Source organism: Protomyctophum parallelum (genome assembly GCF_964188405.1).
Source record: "Protomyctophum parallelum genome assembly, chromosome: 21".
Taxonomy (NCBI): Eukaryota; Metazoa; Chordata; class Actinopteri; order Myctophiformes; family Myctophidae; genus Protomyctophum; species Protomyctophum parallelum.
Genome location: NC_139713.1, coordinates 10,517,497 through 10,539,152, shown reverse-complemented (window position 1 = coordinate 10,539,152; position 21,656 = coordinate 10,517,497). Strand labels below are relative to the sequence as shown.

General features: G+C 42.3%; 1 protein-coding gene across 1 annotated transcript; it reads right to left on the bottom strand.

Annotated features, from left to right (window-relative positions):
* Positions 1-2,581: 2,581 nt before the first annotated feature.
* Positions 2,582-19,205, bottom strand: ttc33 (tetratricopeptide repeat domain 33). Its single transcript, XM_083793472.1, has 5 exons — positions 19,137-19,205; positions 17,593-17,837; positions 13,385-13,466; positions 10,197-10,328; positions 2,582-5,189 (listed from the first exon to the last, which is right to left on the bottom strand). The coding sequence occupies exons 2-5, from the start codon at positions 17,835-17,837 to the stop codon at positions 4,827-4,829; spliced, it is 822 nt and encodes a 273-aa protein (XP_083649598.1). The 5' UTR covers positions 19,137-19,205; the 3' UTR covers positions 2,582-4,826.
* Between the last annotated feature and the right edge of the window lie 2,451 nt (positions 19,206-21,656).

The following is a 21,656-nucleotide window of genomic DNA, read 5'->3' as shown; positions in this document are numbered from 1 at the left end:
ATACATTTGATAATCCCTTCTATAATGTGACTATGTGAAGTTCACCATCAGACTTAGAGACTTAGAAGTGGACATACTGTAGAGATAGAAACAGTAATGATGTGGCTCTGTGTTATAGAGCATCACTAAACAACTATGGTGCATGGCTCCATTAATAACCTCATTGGTGCTTCGACACGGTTTTCATGTATAACAAATCAATCAAATATATAATAAAAGTACAGAGCAGAAGAGATAAACATGCATTTTCACATGTATGCTGACAGACAGCGGTCTCGCTGGGTCTTATGAGCAATAGGCCAACCTAACTCTGCCCAGCAGGCACTAAAAAGGCTGATTTATATTTAGTTGAACACCAGTATTGTGCAACAAAAAGAGCTGATGTAGGCCTACAAGCCACCCATATAGGAGCTTCTAGAACCACCAAGTACAAATCAGGCTTAACTGAATGGCTTGGGTGTATTATGGAATATTGATCAGATCAGCCTCGGGGTAGGGGGTTCAAATCAATACTGATTACCTGTAGTAAAAGTCAGATCACCATTAATCAGCTAAACCCATTTCTGATGGCATTAATATGTCCAACGCAGTAAAAGAGTGCTGGAAAAGATTTCCAAAACAAAAACTGAGAGAAACTAGATATAGTGCCCCTCGGGCACAGGTCTCCACCAGGGCAGGTCAGGTTGTGGCCTCCTGGTGGTGCTATAATAAGCCAATCTGAAAAGTGTGCCATGTCTTTTTACTCATTGGATGGCAATTGGATGATTTGAGGCATCTTGTTACAAAAATGTGTTTTGCAAAAATCCACCTGTTGGTAGCGCTATAACAGGCCAATGTGAAAAGGGTGGGATATATTCCTCAGCCTAGTAGGAAAGTCTGTGAAAGATTTCACGTAAATTGCACACTGCGTTCATGATTTGAGGCTTTTTGTTCAAAACGGGCCAATCCTGCAAACTTTGAAAGCCAATGTTAGCCAATTAGGATGGAATATGAAATATCGGACAGATCCGTGTTGACTATAGAGATAGTGTGTAACGATTTGCGGGATTTTTGGACAGAATCTGGAGGTTCATCGTTGGCATCCAGGGAGTGTGTGCAAAATTAGGCATCGACCGGGTTAAAGGTGCCGGAGATTAGCTGGTAACGGACGGACGGGCGTGCACGCACGCACGCACGCACGCACGCACGCACGCACGCACGCACGCACGCACGCACGCACGCACGCACACACACACACACACACACACACACACACACACACACACACACACACACACACACACACACACACACACACACACACACACACACACACACACACACACACACACACACACACACTGCACGCAAAACTGAAAAATATGAGAATATGAGTGACAGGATCGCTTGACACAAAGTAAATAATGAGATAGATAGGCTATAGCCCGCTGAGGTTATATAAGCAGGGTGTACACATGAGGTAGGCTAAGTGGGATGACTCTGAAGCAGTTAAGTAGCAGCAAATGATGTCCAGAAGCTGTATGGTTTACGGTCAAATATATCAATACAATGAGGCCCGTATAAGCAGCTGACTTAAGGATAACGTTAAACACATTCAATGGTTCTCGCAGGCAACATTATTCGTTGTTTTAATAGTGTGTCTTGTTCCCCACAGAGGTTCAGATGACACTTATCCCGTATGTTGAGCAGGGGGTCGGGTAACTCTCGTGCAATATTCAGTAATATTTTCTCTGTAGTTTTCCTGCAGGTTGCTGTGGAGACTATACAACATATACTGCACTATAAACCCATTACTTGTGTGGAGAAATACCCATCAAACAATTTGTTTTACTTTTTGTAACTATCTATGGAAAGGACAGAAGGGGGGGGGGGCATTTATGGTCACTTATTGCGACAAAAACGAGGCATGTGTTTTTTAATGAGTGACATTTTCCAATTAGAACAGGATTTCCACCATGACAAAATAATGGAGCACTGATGAATGTTTACGTGACATCTTAAGAATGTAGACCGGGCAGAAGTAAATCAGACTGCCCCGTGCCTGGTCAGAGCCAGACCGTAGGCTACTTCTATTTACACAGATGTAATAGGCCCACATTACATTACATTAAGGGAATAGTGATTTGTAAGAACATAAATGACTAAAGGGCACATATATCTTCTCTAGATACATGTCCATTAAATACAAAGTGTATGCATGGCATGTAGCTGTAAAAACAAGTTTATCTAATCCTTCCATTAATCAAGAGGGAGCATTTTCTGGTCCCCGGGGATAAGGGGAATAACTTACTTTTTCTCCCAGTAGCTGCTCAGATGGCTCTGATGAGCACATAGGGTGGAGTTCGCTCAAGGACAAGTCGACAGTGAGTGAAATCAAAACAGGCTACTAAATTCAGAATGCCATCACAGAAAACAGTAACCATTACATTATCTTCCACTGTAGTTTGCATCCATCTAGCAGTCACCTCAATCAGGTCAGGTAATATTGTCTGCCAATTAGGGTACAGTTTTACCATTTTTCTCATCATCGATTCATCTGGTATACTGGATTAGGCCTCCAAAACAGACAGATTCAGAAAAGTACTTTTAGCAAGGCTTTAATGCAGAATTAACAGTTATTATTCAACAAATGAAATTCAAAACATTGAAAACACAGGCGATCACAAAATTCCAAACTGTGATCAAAGATGATCGCTCTCAATGGACCACAAAGTCCAAGATTGTAAGTACAAATAGAAAAGTTAAAGTAAAATCTAAATTGTTGGAAGACTAACGGTGCAGGGCCAAGACAAAGGGGGGGGGGGGGGGGGGGGGAGATAAACAATAAACATTAGCAACCTCTCACAAACAAGGAAAAACATACTCCTGACAGTTGTATGGTGTTGTGCATGTTGTGAGCTTGCAGATCGGCTATTTTTTGACAAACGCTCATACTAAAATAGAGTGGTTAACTTAATGCAAATACGCGTTCCAGTAATGCTAATATGCTATGCACGAAACTAGCATACCGGTTCTTGCACAACACACCATCTGCAGTGGCGTTTGACAAATTAGCCACTAGATGTGCTCGAACATGTTTATGTTGTAGGTCACAGTGGTCAAATCTAAGGACGGTGAATTCATGTTTCATTTCAGGACACCACAGTAAGAACTGATCCTGTCCAAACGTGGCATAGCGAGTATTAGCGACACACGTGATTGTAGATCTGTTATTCCTGAAAATGTTTTTTTTTTACTTTTCGCATATGACAAGACCAAAATAGGGAGGTCAGGATCAAAGTGTTTAAGGGATATTTGATAATCCCACATGGGGTTCCCAGCTCCCACACAAATTAGACATGCGTCATTATGTGACATCTTATTAAGATAAATATGGGAAACTAAAAAACACTTGAGGGAAGCCCAAAGAGAAAAACACAACAAAAATAAAAACACACATAACTCAGAATCTTACAAGCTTTGAGAGCACTTTTCAAAAACACACCAGGTTCACATTCCTACAGCTACACACCAATATGACATGTTTGTTTTGTAGTTAGACCAGGGGAAATTCAGCTTTACGCAACTGAAAACTGCTCAGATGGTCATGAGGAGCACTTGAGGGGGAACCGGGCAGGCTGGGAGAACCATGACCTTCTGATTACCAGGCAGCCTCTCTACCCAATAAGCTGTGGTTTCAGCTCAGTTTAATATCAGAAAAGTCTCGACCATCTGAACAGCCATCCAGCTGGGTGAAGCAGAAATGGAATTTCATTTATAGAGCCAATAGACAAAATAAAGACAGGATAGTATAGTAGTAGTAAGTAGCCTACATCTATTCTATACGAGCATAGTAACTACAAATTGCATCAACTCAATCCTTCTGGAACAGCTGGTCAGGTTTCTGCTTTGGCCAAGAGAACCTATGTGGTAGTGCCATTTTAGATATATACTTTGGTGATTACAAAATAGCAGATCTACAAGCTCAAAGCCCAGCACAAAGTAGACCTGCTATTTAGAAAAATTGTGAACATCATTTAATATAATATAAATATTTATTTTAAACAATTTAAACTCAAATCTTTGCTTCTGTGGGGGTCCCTGGAACAAAATATTTTGAGATGGGGTCGGTGGTCAAATACATGTCATTTTGGGGGTCTTTCACATGAAAAAGGTAGAGAAACACTGATAGAACGAACAACATACGTTTTTCAGAAAACTCTTCAAGACATTTCTTGAATCGGTCTCAAGTCTGAATGGGAAAAAACTAAACCCACACAAAACATTGCCGAACTAGGCTACAATTGAAAACTCACAAACATGCAGATCAGCTTTTCTTTTTTTGACACTCTGTGAACTTCCAGAACAGTCATTTTCAGCTTTGTAGGACATCTGAAAAAGCATATATAGGGTTTACATGTTTAATTTACAAGAAACGGACAAATGATCTCGAGTGGGATTCTCACGCTGCAATCGATGTTCATGAAAACGATGTTCCTCCTCGAAAATAGAATCGTTCAGCCATTAATCATCTGAGACAATCTCACAGCACTGGCCCTCAACGTTCGTTTCGGGGACCAACAGGGGTCCAAATGGAACCTTATGGGTCCATTTGGATTCATTTTGTGCACTATGAGTTAAGTATTTTTGATTTTACAGTGTAGACTGGGGTGCCAGACAGTGTAGTTCAGTTCAGTTATTCTCAAACCTTTTTAATTTCACGGATCCCCAGTTCGATATTGCATTAGATTAGACCACGCCGCCACGGACACCCAATTGATACCATTTCTTGTTCTGCTCGGTGGACCCAAACCTACACTGTAAAATGCTGAGATAACGGTAGCTATTTACGGTCCTCGTGCTTTGACAAGCGTCGAGACGGAGGCCGCCGCGTCCGCGTCTTCTTCCCGGACGTTCCCGTCGGCGTCCAGTACCACGACGATGGTCCTCTCCTTCATCTCCTCGTAGCGCCTCTCCCTCTCGGCCACGGCCGTGCAGGCGGCCAGCACCTCGTCCGACTCAAAGTCGTCGTAGTCCCGCTGCAGCTCGGGGACGTCGAGCACCTGCTTGTGGGCCTCCTCCTCTCGCCGCCTCTTCTCCTGGCTGTCCCGGTGCTGCCGCTGCAGCCGCTGTGCCCATGCCAGGTCGTCCTGCCACAGTGTGCGCTCCGACGGGCACAGGTGGACCGCCACCTGGAAGGACCTCACCGCCTGCAAAGTGACAGCAGGAGGTTGTGTGTGTTGCTTTTTTCTGCTGCCAGGTGCCACCTCAGTCATGTATTGTACTATAGACACTAGACAGCATCAGTGTGCTGAACTATAGCCGACTTAATTGGTTTCACCAGTATATGGGGTGTCGGTCAGGACACAGAGGCAGAATGCAATCAAACTTTACAGAAGTCCAAGCAGGTACATGGGCACAACAAGACATTTGGGTGTGGTTTAAAAACAATCTGGAGAATATGTTAATATAATATTACAGTATATTGTGGTGGTCTCCCTACTATTCCATTGAGACATTTTGGATTCTGTGTTCAAGTACTGCAGGAACACTACTTGGTATCAAGAGTCTGAGCACGAGGGACCTTGAGCATTAATAAGTCACCTGAGTGGATCAAGTAGGGACTTAAGAGTTCCACATTCCAGACAAATTCATAAATATTTTTTGTGTTTGATCTTACATAAATATTTGTTGTGTTTGATCTTACCCTCTATGACAGGACCAGAATTCATTCGTGTAGTTAACTGAGGAATGGATTAAGCTTTTTATGTTAGGACTCTTGAATGAAATAATGTGTTTCCCTCTGTGTGTGTGTGTGTGTGTGTGTGTGTGTGTGTGCGCGCGGCACGCACATGCATCTGTTTGATGCAGACAGGAGATTATGGAACAAGAGAACAGCCATAATTCTCTGGCAGGGCAATGTATATATCCTCACACTGCACTGCACATCAGGTAGATTTACTATTTCATTAAGGAGTCAACCTCTCATTCAGCTGCCTGTGAATTTGTAGATCAATTTCAGCATTGTCCTTCGACAGGGAAGAAGTACAAATCTCCCCTTATCTCCCCCCATTAAACAGTAATGGGAACCCACTGCAAGTCATTCCTGAGCTTTGATCATTTGCAGTGAGTGAAATTATTAACTTATATTATCTCGAAATGATATTCATGATGACTAACGAGTTCACGAAACACCACTGATGGAGAATGATAAGAGATATAGGGTATCTGGCAATGGTGTAATGTTTAACAATTTGACACTGTGCTTTTATGATTTTTTCTCTCTTTTTTTGAGAGGTCTCCAGTTTCATACCTCTCCTGCACATTTTGAATACCCTTTGTAATTATTCTGCGTCTGTATACTTCATTGTGAGCACGGTCATTATTATTTGCATACACGACGAGTTGCGCTATTTTTGAGAATGTAAGAAATGTTTTTTGGAAAACTGGTTACGCACAGATGGCCTAAGATATTAACGGCTAATTTACTCTTCATGTAAAAAATACTATGTTGTAAAAGATAAAAGGAGATAAAAGTAATACAAAATAGATGATTGACATTTCTCAAGTATATTTCTTACTTGAGTGAATGTTAAAACGTAAGTAAAAGCACATCAATACAGATCAAGTGAGGGAGTAGACATGGAACCAATTCTACAGTAGAGGAAGAAAAAGGTACAGACCCCTGGGGGACACCGAGCAACAAACTATATAGGATTTAAGTGCTTAAAAGGATGTTGAACTTTGGCCCCCGTTAGCCTGTCCTCATACTGGGGAAACCATCAGGTGCTAACCATGGGAGAAAAACTTTCTGGCCAGTTTGTGGTCAAGGCGAGGCTAAGGGAGTATCACGCAATACATCAAACGAGGAGGCATTTAATGAAGGAAACTAGAGCTCTGAACATATTGCCTCCAACTCTCTATTAAGCCCTAGGCCCCAATTGCTTTAGCAGAGAGAAAAGTTATATTCCATCCTTCTTTCTTTGTCTTTGTCTTTTTTTTTTTACAGGGCTGGGCAACCATTATCGCATCCATGGCTTGAAGATCTAGCGCAACATTTTGTAGGGCTTGTCCCCGAAAAGGTTGTCCAGGGGTCGACAACCTTGGATAATTATTACATGTTTTACAGAATAGCAGTGCAACATGGGTGACGTGTCATATTTAAAAAGGTTATCTTTGAAAAACAAAGAAGGGTCCCGCACACTGTCAGAAACTTGCCAAGAATGTTGCTCTTTATTCAAGGTTTCGGCCTATTCGACCTTCATCAGGACAGACAATGGACAATAGACAATTGTCTGTCCTGATGACAGCCCCGCCATCGGACGCTTTACATCCACTCTAAAACCCACATTTTCTCCATTGCCTTCAGTTCAGTCTGAGGACAATATAAACTTATGGCCTTTTCTAGTCATTGAATGTTTTTAACCTGTGTAAATTGTACTGCTCTTATGTTGTTGCTCTTTTGATGTTGTTGTATTGTATTTGTCATTTTTAACCCATTGATGCCTGAGGCCGAATCTGGGACCTAAGGTTTCTGAAAACCTTCAAATTCTGATGATTTTCTTTTAAAATAGTTATGTTGCTACATGTATAGCAATAGCTGATGAGACGCAGAGAGCGCGCCGGCATGAAGGGTAGAACAACGTATACGTTGCACCAGGCGTCAATGGGTTAAATGGAAAGCACTTTGGGTCAACTTCTGTTGTTTTTAAATGTGCTATATAAATAAAGGTAACTTGACAAAATTGTATTGAACTTAATGCACAAGTTGCACAACATTGTACAGTGTATACAACTGTGGTAGTATGAAACACATGTTGATTTGAATGACAGATTCAAGCATACATCCTTTTATTTAGCTACTTCCCCCATTCCCCCAAAGTGAGATAGAGAAGGGAATGCAAGACAGACAAAAGAATAAAAAACATAATTGGCCCGGGAATCTCAGTGTCTCTACTTTGTACAAATAGGTACTCAAACTTGTTGATGCACACAAACTCTTGAGACTCGACGGAACACGTCTAACTAAAAATAGAATTGTCCCCGCCTCCCCCTCCAACAGCTTTATTATATACGGAGGTGTGTCTATATTTGGCTAAGCTTTAGCTCAAGTAACTTTCAACACTTCCCATTGTTGTCACAGGTAGGCCCCTGACAGCTCGGCAGCTCCGGGACATGTGGGATCTGGAGGCAGTGCCATTAGCCACGGGGTTCCTGAGTTCAGCCCTGTTTGCGCTCCTCTAAATGGGCGAGCGGTGAAGCTTGCAATCAGCCATTTTCATATATCCACACGCCCGGGCGCGTTCCAGGGCACTTTAAGCAATCTTTCCATGCCTCGGGCTGCTGGGTGTTCTTTAAAATAGAGGCACTTCAGAGGCGGAACGCTGGCGACGAGTCAAATGTGAGTCCTTCAATGACTGATATAACCCCACCATAAGAGCAGGCATCGATGATTAACTATCACAGACATTTGTAAACATCATTAGGCAATAATAACTAGAAAATTCGCAATTTTAAAAAATTGCAGAGTGTGGTTGCCGCAGTGGCTTACATATGCCCCTCCCACTAGTATTGCCAGCCAATTACAATTTCAAGTCACGCCTTAGATCATGCGTAAGTAATTCGGAGGGGATTTAACCCCCGAAATTCATGTTTTTGCGACAAACGGTTACATTTCTCGCGTTTGCGGCGCCCCCTATGGATGAAAATGGAATTGCTTTTAGAACTTGGTTGATTGAACCACCCCGGACATGTGATTGAAATTTGGGATGGATTGGACATTCCGTTCGTGATTTATGGCATTTTTTGTGATATAGGCCCCTCCTACTAACTTCGGAAGACGATTACGGCCGAACGATACGCACTTTCAAAATTCTGCGGCTCAGTTTTAATTGGATGGGTCCAGAGATCACGTGTGCCGATTTCTGTGAGATTTGGACAAAATCTGTAGGAGGAAAAGCAAAAAGTGTGTTTTGGACAGAATTCAAAATGGCGGAAAATCTATCATGGCGGAAATGGGCGTGGCCTATATGGGGAGATGCGTCATGACCCAAGGAATCCAGGGAAAAAATAATTTTGATTTTACGACCTACGGTTCAAGAGTTATAAGCCAAAAGGTAAAGTGGGCTGTTATAGCGCCACCATGAGGCCGACCGATAAAATTTTAGGGTTAAATAATTTTAGTGATAATGTTGAAATATCCCTAAAAGTTTTGTAACTATAGTGATTACAGTCTCCGAGGAACAAATACTTTTATGTGAATTTTTGCCTTTTCCCATTCATGTCAATGGGGAAATTTAATTCACTAATAAATTCATATCAATTAAACTATACAACATTTCTCTTAACAAAATACAAGCACACGATTCCCGATTTTTCCGGTCAATTTGACATATGGCTCAAGTGCGTACAGCGTACAGTGTGGGAGGTATAAAGCGTCAAAATAAAGACTACTCCAGTGAGAAAATAATAATAAAGTGTCACAGTTACAAGAGTCTGGTTGCCCATTCGGGCAACCACACTAATAATTGTGATAATTGTGTACCTTTTCAGCTGTCGTTTCTTTTGCAGTGTATTTGCATCCTCTGTACTTTCCCATCCTAACTGAGTGACCACTTTCAACTGGAGTTGTCCTGATACCATCTTTTTCAGACCGAGTACGAGTACTTCATTTTTAGTACTCGCCGAGTACTCGTAAAGATACGAGTACTTTATTTTACCCCCTTTTTCTCATAGATGCAGATAGATCTCCGATCTACACTTGGCCAGTACCGAGTACGAGTACCGGTACTTGAGGGTGGTATCGGCCCGAGGAACAACTCTACTTTCAACCTGGTGCCCCTTCATTCTTTTATTAATTGTCATGAATGTCATGAATTAATTAATTGTCATGAATTCAAAACAAATGCAATTATTATTATAATAGAAATTCCATGAAGATAATAAAAGAAGAATCTAAGAAATTCCATTAAAAACGCATCACATCTGCCATTTTCATTAGTTTGGGTCCCGGGCAAACGTCTAATTTCTCGTTTGGGTCACACCAAGCCAAGAATTGTGAGAACCGCCGATCTACAGTACGTAGGTGGCAGCAACCATCCATCCAGTACTCACCAGGTCTACCTCTCCCATGTTGACCTGGGCCAACCATCCATCCAGTACTCACCAGGTCTACCTCTCCCATGTTGACCTGGGCCAACCATCCATCCAGTACTCACCAGGTCTACCTCTCCCATGTTGACCTGGGCCCGGCCCAGCGTCTGCCAGCCTTCCCACCACACGGGCCGACACTTCACTGCCATCTCGGCTGCCTTCACGGCTGGGAACACTTCCTGGAGTATTGTCAATACCTGTAGGTTAGATTACATCATTATAAAATTCAGATCACTCCATGGTGCTCAATCAATCACCATATTTATAAACCATATGATTAGGGCTGAATTTCTTCTAGACACACAGACATGTATTCAAGTAGGGGCTCTGGGACAAGCAGCTGAAGCAATATTGGGTACAGTAATATAAAAGTACTGTATAAAAAAATAAGTTGCAAAGAGTTGCATTGGTTTGGTTGACCTTAAAACTGTATTTTTTGCAAGGAGATGCGCCGACTAGTTGCAACTGCTGTGGTTTGGGCTTTAGGTCAAAAGCAGCATCTTGAGCCATGGGTAATATGTGGGTGTGGGGTCCAGGCCCTGATGGCTAGTACACACAACAAATGTCCCAATGTGTCTCCACACCGCTGACCAGGGCTATGAAAGATACAGAGTTATTATTGAATTTGAATGCGTATGAAGTCTCTACTTCACTGACGGATTTGAGTTGACGACACACATAGGGATTGTGTGCATTTATAGTAAGGAGGTGTTGCTAAGACAGACAGACAGACAGACAGACAGACAGACAGACAGAACTAGGGAAAGGGAGACCTTTGTTTGTCCCCGTTTACAGCTGATGGCTGCTCAGGTGGTTATGATGAGCGCTTGGGGGGGAGCAGTTTTTGCTCAGGGACACATACCCAAGCCGGGAGGCGAACCTGTGCCCATCTGATTACCAGACAACCTCTCTACCCACTAAACTACGGCTGCAAGAAGTATCATTATTCATGAACAAGAAGTGAAGCATCAAAGGGATACCTTTTTCTTATTATGTAATAATCAAGAAACACAAACAAGAAATCTGCCTATATGATTCGTACGGGACTGTCGGTCTCCCTTGCAGGCAAAGCTGAAATGACTAACAAATGAAGAGTTCAGTTCCTCCAGAAGCCCTTGAACATGGTAAACATGATGGATGCCAAGGGCCGCTCTGATGAGATTCACCCGTTAGTTATCAGGCTGCTCCATGTGAAAAGCGTCCAGCACAAGAGTCTGGAGCAATCGGAACATATGTTTCAATTCCACCAAATGGACACTGTTGACACTGCGTGTAATCAAACACATTGGGACATAATCAAATGGGCACAGAGGAAACCGAGAGAGCGGATGGCTTACAAATGGCGGTTCTGGGTTTATGTTTGCGGATTTTAATTCGTGAGTCATGACAAGGAATTCCCAAATGCTCAGAAGAGAGTAGGCATTCATTATTTTTCCTGGGCAGGTTTCCTGTAATGGCTTCCTTCTCAAATGTCCTTTTACTGGATAATGTCAAGACAAAACGCTGCCAGAATGTGACATGAAAGGTTAAGGCAATAAGGGGAGATGCCACCGTGCTACAGATACAGAATGGGGAAATTGATACAGTAGATATAGCTAGATAAGACAACGGAAGTTGTCAAAAATCCCAGTTACAGGATTATTAAATGATGTTTACATCAACAGTGTATTTCCAAGGCACCGTCACTGTGCCTACATGTTATATAACTCAACCACTTAAACCCTATACATATATTGATGGGGGTCCCGTCCTACAGGGGTTTATACGCGGACCCCTCCGCTTTGCTGCTCGACACCAAATCGTTTTGTCGAAAATAACCCATCTACATGCTTGATCCGCCATTTCGTCCGGCAAATGTTTTTATTTTCACAGAATGTGCATTCTAGCCTTCTTCCAAAACCATTGGATACTCAAACTGTCTGCCAAACGTTTCGCCCTCTCCCCTGCGGCAGATCAGCTTGGAGATCCATTGTCAGCTGTTCTTATCGATGACCGATCTGGGACCAGTGCCAACGGAATGCACGAAAAAGGCAGAGAAGGAGAGCTGTGATACTGCCGTTTGAACCATTAGCGATAGAACCATTAATATGCTAACCGCTGTTACCGGGAGGTCGAATTAAGATTTTTTTAATTATGTTTTCTTAAGCTCCTAACATATATTAGAAAGAAACACATTCATCCTAAGACAAAGTTTATGCACACAGCACTATGGTTAAAAACGGCAATGCTGAAAAAATACATACTGCATTGATGTTTTTTTTGTTTCTGGCGAATTCTAAATAGTTTACTTTCGTTCACTTATTTTACTCTCCTTACTGAGCGACTGTCCCTAGTGGTCTGGACACAAGAATAAATACAAAGATTAGACTCTGTATTGAGCGAAGTATTTTGATGTCAATACAATTTTTAATCAGGACCGGACTTCTACAATATGGTATTGATACTTTAACTTAATTACAAGTATCCAGACCATCATTGTATACGCATACGCACTCTCTCTAATACTAGGTATGTTCTTAACTGGATAACCACAGAGAACATCTCTGAAATAGTTAGCTTGCAAACATTCTCTCAAAACAAGTTGCCACAAGTGAGTCATCTATGCTGGCGATGCTTTCCAATGAACATCCTGCATATAAATCAAACCTGACACATTGTCCCAGATCTGCACTTAAAAAGGACACACCAACCACAGCCAGTGTGCCCCATGTGCCAAATGGTTAGGGTACATGGGTGACTCAGCGAGTCGGCAGTTTGATTCCCATTTTGGCCAGGACTCTCTGCCTCCACTATCGCAGTCAATTACATACTAAACTAAATACTAAACTAAATACCACAAAATAATCAAAAGAAAGCAAACATGATGCAATACACCCCTTCTCAACTTGGGGTCCGTGGACCACCACTTACAGGTCTGTGACTCTGATTGAGTACAAATGGAACCAAATGGACCTTTACTGATCCATTTGGTTCCTTTTATATACTCAGAGTAAAATTAACAGTTTACATTTACAGTTTCGTACAATCTATATGGTACAGTATGTTAATACAATATACTGTATGCTATTGAGACATTTAGATCTTGACAAATATCAATTTTGACCAATGTGGATTGGGGTATCAAATCATTAGACTCTAATGTGGGGGACTCAAACTGGGGGTCATGGACAAAACATTTTGAGAGTCATTGATCTAATGTTGCAGTGGAACAGGCAGATGTTATAAAAGGCATTAGCATAGATAGAGAATGTACCTGAGACTTCATTTCATACAGCGAGGCGTTCTCTGGAGTCAGCTGAATGGCCTCGTCCCACTTCTTAATGGCCTCCCAGTGTCTATGGACGCACACACGCACGCACGCACGCGGACACACACACACACACACACACACACACACACACACACACACACACACACACACTTCTTTAATATGTACATATTTGGGCAACGATAGAATAATCACGCCAAATTAAACCCATTAATGATTAACCGATTCCATGACACCATTGACTCCAGCGCTGTGGTCAGCAGTCGGCAGAATGCACGAAAAAGGTCGCGAAGAAGATCCCGGTAATCAGCCATTTTTGTGCTAATATGCTAACCGGAAGATCGCGATAATTATGTATTTATTTAGTGCCGGCTAACATCGTCCCACACCTCAATCTGAGCCTCAATTCAGAGACAACGCAGCTAAAGATGAAGTGTTTGGAATACGATGATGTCACACCATGGAAGCAAGCGTTGCCTAGCGAAGCTAAAATACATCTTTTACTCAAATATTTTCTTCTGGTGGTCCCTGGAGCAAAATATTTTGAGATGGGATGGTCGAAGGTCAAATACATATGATTGTGGGGGATACTTGACATGAAAACATTTGAGAACCACTGAAATAGAAATGTATGTTTTTCAGAAAACTGTATTTTAGAATACGGCCTCAGATCTAAATGGGTCGTTAAGCGATAGTTGCAGCCATATAGAGGGTATGCGCGTGACATCATCATCATCATACCCGGAAGTTATGCAGGAACGCCTACTGAGTGGCCAAAATCTACTTTCTGGACTTCACAGCCCTTACATCCAAACAGAAAAGTCCTATCTGATTGTATTAAAATTAGTTAAATGACATTAAACTCACTTTGCCACTGGATTTGCCATTGACTTTATGCATGCGCATATACCCTCTATTACTGGATGCGGTCTCTAGACCTAGTAGACCGGATCCCATTGGTCGAGTGGGACGTGACCCGAGCTGAGGTTATGCTGGGACATTGTCCCACTGAGCACTTTAGTGATGTGATTATATAAACACTATCTGGCTCATCCTACCTGGAAACTCCTCCAGTCAATATTTATTTTTGTTATCAAATGTTTTTTATTTTAAGACAAAAATCACAATAATACACGTATATACATACATAACATGAATGACTTAAAGAAAACAAAACACATATAAAACTCCATATTTATGATGACGGATATCCTGATTCAGTGTCCAACTAGGGCTGTGATAGCCTAGCCCAGCCAGCATGCTTTCTGGTCTAGAGGGGTGGGCGCGCAATGGAGCAAGCGCTGGAGAATAGCGCTGGTAGAAAACAGCGCTATCACCATTATTTCGAGCGACGCCCTTCTGCACTGTAGTTCACCCCCACTCCTAGACCAGGGAATGTATCTCGTTCCCCCAGGCTTTCACTTTTTGAGCGGATGCGAACGGAAATAAAAGCCTGGGTACCGAGGCTAGGGCTGTCATGATCAAATAACTGTGCTTAATGATGTGATTGTATGCCTTGCTTGTGCATGCTTTAAGGCAGTTTCCGAAATCACTACTGCTACTATCGCCTACTAAATAGCGAGTCATCAACCAATTTTTATCCCACAACACGAAAGTAGGGTGAGATTACTTACAAAACTATCACAAAACCTACAAACCATTATGCATTGTGCTAAAAGAAAAATGCCAACATTGATCTGGCAATTTCTTTTTATTGTGCAACAGCAATGACGTGTGTGTGTAGTGTCCGAAACGTGTTATTTATTTCACTGATGACTTCACTATAGTCTCCTACATATGATTGAGTGAGTGATCTCGGACACAGCCTTGGACTAATGTGTGACCCACCCACATATCCCAGGGGAATGAATCATGGTAGAAATCGGTTAACAAACATGAGGGGGTCGTTTCTATACATTGTTTGTTAATAATGAATTGCATTTTAATTTTATAGCGCTTTTCCAAGTGCTCAAAGCGCTTTACAATGGTTCATTCATTCATACATTGGGAGGTAAAGTGGCGAACAGTCGACGCCAGCGTCCTCACTTCCCACATTCACACACCAATGGTGGCAAGCTCACACCGACCGACTCATTGGAGGCAATGTAGGGTTCAGGGATTCAAACCGCCGACCCAGGGATGATTGGACAACCTGCTCTACCTCCTGAGCCACAGCCGCCCAACAGGGGACAACTGTTGTGTTGTCCCCTGTATTGTCTTTTTTATGGACCTATTAGGGTCTGAAATAAAGATTGATTCTATTCTAACCTGTAGTAACAGCGAAATGTCACAGGGGTCAATGTGGTTACAGGAGAGGAAAAGGCATTGTCCAGACATCGTTTCAAATCCCTAAGCAGTCATTCTGCAACAGGAACACATCATTTCCACAGCAGAATCCACTTACTCGTCACAAACACAATTACAGACAGTTAATGTGGGCTGCAATTCTGTGTCCACAAGACTAGGGCCTTCACAAACTGATTGAAAAAAAAAGATCAATTGTAATGGGATAAATATCCAAGAACAGTCTAGTATTTCCTGAGCCAAATCTTTTTTTGTCCATGAGTCAGACTATTAATTATTACCACGTGGCTGTACTAGGAGGTGAGCTGAAATTGTCTGTCTGTCTGTGGATAATCTCCCAAACTGTTGAACGGATCACCTGACGAAGATGTTGTAGTGACATCGAAACGTTGTCGTTTTGTCTGCACCCTGTTCAGAAAGGCTTTAATCTTTAACTGTCCAAGAATGCTCCAGTGCCTTCCTTCCACCAAACAGTTATTAGACCTTGTCTTGTTTATAAGTGCAAAAGGGATGTGATAAATAGTGCCCTTTAGCAATCATCACTGTCTGCTATCCTTATTCAAAATGTACAATTAGTGCTGCCACTGGATTATATTTTGAAATATCAGCATATAAACCTAGCTCCTGTTACATACAGAGGCGTTACAATTTGTGCTGTGCAACAGCGACCTCTTTTGGGCGTTTTTGATGGTGACTGACTAGCCAAGCTTCACCTTTAATAAAAGCAACCGTTTCCTAAAGCTTCCTAATTATTGGCATCGGCAGCTACGAGTGTTTAGCGCCTCGTTGATGTGTTGCTCTCTCTAAAGACCAAACCGCACCAATGCAACAAAACAGTGTTAAGGTCAACCGCACCAATGCAACTCCTTGCAACTGCCATTGCGGATAATGGTGCAAGTAGTTGCATTTCGCAAGGAGTTGCATGGCAGGTCACTGCAGAGTGAGCATTAAAGGACTATGTGTTACACCTCTGTGAACTTTCCTAAAGCTTATAACTATATAGCGACTTATTTGGTGATCTAACTAATATCCTTCAGTACTTCACTTTGAAATTCTGTCTTTAGTTCATTTTTGAGTGGTGGTAGCCACAGATGCGTGTCCGAGCACTGAAAGCTGCAACACGATGTCACAGTACAGTGCAGTGCAGTGCAGTACAGCACCACTCACTTCAGACGGGTCTACTTTTTGAGCCCCTCCTATATACAGGTTTAATGTTTGTTTTGAGTTAAACAAACATTTAAAACAAATCCATTGACAATGAAGGGAAATTTACGTCATCTTGTCCCAAACACAAACATTAAATGCCATAATGCCATTTAACAATAAAGAAAGTTTAATGTTTGTTTTGTCCGTGTTTGTTTGACATCACCATTACATCACCTAATCATAGCAACATGACTCACTTGACATGACTTAATATATTAGCGCCCCTCACTTCACACAAGTGTGATTCTTTTTTTTTTATTTAAGCTCCAATCTGTCAGGTCCGCTCCTTTTTCACTTTGGTCAACTAGGTTGTTTTAAATGTGATAAACTGTGGTAACATAATAACTACATGTTATTTGTAACACACCAAACCACTTGAAGTTATGATGATTTTAATTGTGAAGAGATCTGCTGCCTCAACAGACATGCTGTATCTCTAGTCTGTACTGCATATCTGACTGCTCTGCTGTAGTATAGACTCTCTCCACTCCATATCTATCCCAACCCTATACATTACTCACAACGTAGATCTGCTATGTTTTGGCTTATGGTCCCCCCCCCCCCCCCCCCCCCCAGAATATGGATGCTGGTTAAAGTAGTCTCTCAAGACAAAGAGAGGGTGCCGTTTTCCCTTTGTTTTGCAGACGGGTTCCCAGATTGGGGTTGACATGGTTCAGTCTCACCTGCCCTGCTGGGCCAGGAAGGCTCCCTCGTCCTTCAGTCTCTTGCTCTTAACCGTACAGTCTTCTAGCAGCGTCTCCCGGCGTCTCTTTGTTGCATGGAGCCAGTCCGCCTCTTCCTTGTCATCGTCACCAACAGCCTTCGTCTTAAGACTCTTCGTCTTCTTCTCTGCCTCAGATTCAAACAGCAGCACCGTCGATTTGGACACCTTCTCGCCAACTTTCTTCTTCCAACCAAACGAAGCCATCTGAAGAGAGATCACAGTGGGTCTACATTGTGGGTCTACACAGTGGGTCTAACATTGAGGAACCGGAAACGGTCCCATAACATTTTGGAATCGTTTCCGGGAACGCATATTGTCACACTGTCAGAGCTGGCATGTGGACTTCATTACAATGCTGGTGTTTCTCAAAAGTCACAATGAGTGAATGGTAAATGCTGCATTTATATAGCGCCTTTATCCAAGGCGCTTTACATAGATTGTGCATGACATTCACCATTTCACACACATTCGTACACTGATGACAGAGGAAACCATGCAAGGCACCAACCTGCACATTAGGGGTGCAGTGTCTTGCTCAAGGACACTTGGACGTGGACACTAACTCTGGGGGAGCCCGGGTTCGAGCTGGCAACCTTGTGGTTACCATCCGGCCACTCTACCCCTGAGGCTGAGCCACCTCCGCCACCATGGACTCTTAGTCTAAGCACAGACATATTGGCAAGGAATCATGCCTTAAGAGCCTCTTCCTTCACAGATGTTACCAATGATACTAATGAAGGCTGGGCAAACACCCTGTACCTGCAGACATACGTGTCAAGAAAGCGCCTATTCCAAGCGACAGTGGCTCAGGGGTAGAGTGGCCGGATGGATTCATGGTAACCGCAAAGTTGCCAGTTCGAACCTGGGCTCCCCCAGAGTTAGTGTCGAAGTGTCCTTGAGCAATACTCTGAACCCCTAATTGCTCTCGAAGTGCAGGGTGGTGCCTTGCATGGTTTCCTCCGGCATCAGTGTGTGTGAATGTAAATGCACAAACTCTGTAAAGCGCCTTGGATGAAGCCATAAAGGCAGTATATAAATGCACCATTTTACCATTAACTGTAAGTAGTAGTAACACTAACACCAGTCCTGTGAAGGAAGAAGGCTTTCCAATATGGCTGCTGTGCATTAGACCCCCATTTACTATACTATAATATTATAACATCACGTTACACAAGTACTGCGTTACAGCAAGAGTACACCGACGTTACACATACATGTATATTAGCAGTATCACCCTTTGTCCCAGTTAAGAACCAGTGAGCCTGCGGTATATACTACAGCAGGACAACCTTATCGCCTGTGGGCTATAACTAACTAAGCTGCTAGCATGGGACGCTAAGTAGCAAGTAAACAGTAGCATTAGCAATGATTATCAGGTCTATTTAGCGTGAACCACAAACAGTAGGTGTTGTTACATAGACTGGTGGTACAGTCTATGTACAGTAATACATTGTTTAACATATTGTCAAAACGTTGCAATTAACACAACCACACACTACACACCAGATAATGTGTTGTTTTGTTGACATCTGACGTCGTCGTTTCTTCTTCAGCTTAATCTTGTAGTGTTTTGGTCAGTTGTCATAATTCAAACAGCGTTGGGGGGGTGCATTACCGCCACCCACTGGCCTGGAGCAGTGGTGTAGCGTGAACTAAAAAGATTCACAGCAAGTCAGCAACATTTTCTTTGTAAATAGATATTTTTGCTCTACAACCTTTCATTCTTTTAAAAACGATGATCTCCCTGATGAATTCCTGTTCTGTTCTTTGACTACCGGTATATAGAAGTGTCTATTTGTACGTCTCTAAATGTTTTGATGAATTGACCAAGGTGGACCCTCTTGTAAACAAGTGTAATGCTTAATTGGGTCGTCCACTCACAGTTAACAGTCTTTGTATTGAGTTTGTGCTTGAAATGTACTGTAATTCTGCAAACAGTTAATAAATAATTCAATCAATCAATCAAAACATATAGGCTACTCCATATCCGTCATTAATCCTAGATTGATTGATGATTGATTCATTATTCTCTCATTCAATCATGCTCATGCATTTTTTTATTACGAGAATAATTTTGTAATAAAATGTTTATTTTTCCAAGTGTCGCTTTCAGATACCTTTTCCCACCACTGTTGAAGTAACCCTCCCTCCATCTGAGTATATTTACAGCTAAACCTGCTTATTATTTTGATAACAACTTAACTATTAAGAAAAGTATAGCACCAGTGGTGGAAAGTAACTAAGTACCTTTACTTTTATACTTAGGCTATGTACAATTTTGAGTATTTCAACATTTTAATAATTTTACTTTTCCTTTACTTGCAAAATGTAGGTAGGCTATAAATACATTTTGATGCAAGTAAAATTTGAATAGCTAAACTTGTACAGATTATTTCTACAACATGGTATTGATACTTTTACTTAAATTGAGTTGAATATGCAACACTGGAATTAGTGTTATAGCAACTTACTTGCAAGTTACTATTGGTGTGTACTGTACTGATTCCTTAATTCCTTTACAGGATCTCCTCACTGGTCAACAAAAACACCTTGAAGACCTTAACAGGTTACAACAAGGTTTCTTTGACTATGCATGCACCCCTTGGTACCACAGCACCTCAAAGGCCCTTAAAACAAGGCTCCAGACCTCCCAAAAAAAACTGGTCAGGCTCCTACTTGGCCTCACCCCCGAACCCACCTCACCCCTGCCCACTTTGACAGGCTGGGATGGCTTAGGGTCGACGACAGAGTACAGCATCTTGCAATGGGTCTGGTCCACAAGATTCGATACACCACCAAAATACCCATCTACCTGTCTAAATACTTCCTTAATATAAACAAAGTCCACACCCACAACACCAGAGGGAGTGCAACAAACCATGTACAACCCAGATTCGGCACAAACAAGGGACTAAATTATTTTCGCTCCTATGCCACCAAAATGTGGAACGCCCTACCAACAGTCATTAAGACATGTGAATCCCTTGACTCCTTCAAAACCGCTCTCAAAGGGCACCTACGGACGGCTGCAATTCGAAACGGGCCCCAGTAAATCGGAATCCGCCCCCCCACCTTTTCCCCCTCAATGTATGTTTCTTATCCCTTTTTGCTTCCTTTATGAATTCCTGTTCTGTTCTTTAACAATATATAAGTGTCTATTTGTACGTCTCTAAATGTTTTGATGAATTGAACATGGTGGACCCTGTTGTAAACAAGTGTAATGCTTAATTGGGTCGTCCACTCACAGTTAACAGTCTTTGTATTGAGTTTGTGCTTGAAATTCTGCAAACTGTTAATAAATATTTCAATCAATCAATGAAACAGATAGCGAAAGTGTGGCTGGCTTCGCTTATCTTGCATTTCACCTTCTCACAATATTTTAGTCAGTCACACACATATATGATCCAAGGTCAATTCACATGACTTCCACTCCATGGACTTAATATGATTACCAGGCAGTCCACTTATGATTTTGTTTAACAAAAACAATACGTTTGTTCCCAACCATTATCCAAGATAAGATTTACATATGAAAGCAGATCACAGATACAAGACAATTGCCTGGTAAAAACATCCCGGCCGTGTGAATTCACGACATTATCACGTGTCTTCTGCAGTGCAGACCGGCCTGGCCTCAAGCGCTGGGTGGGCGTTTTGCAGAAACCAAAAAGTGGAAGATCCAATCAGTCTCTGTCTGCGCTCACACCCTGTGATTGACAGCTGCTGATTTAGGCTCATCCACTTTTTGAGCGGTGCCTCCGCTCCATTACGCAGCTATGCGTGTCGCTCCCTGTGTACTGTGTGCCTGTGTCTGTCCGAGCACGGACAACTGAAACACCTCAGCAATACCACTAGATGGCACTGTTGCGCAGCGTCACACATACTGTGCGAGGGAGGAGGGCTTGTACAGTACAGTAGAGTACAGTACTGGCACCACTGGTGTGATTTGTGGTTTCTAGAAAACTCCCACACATCGCTTGGGCTAGACAAGACGCATGCGTTTACCAGGCCACAAGAGAAAAG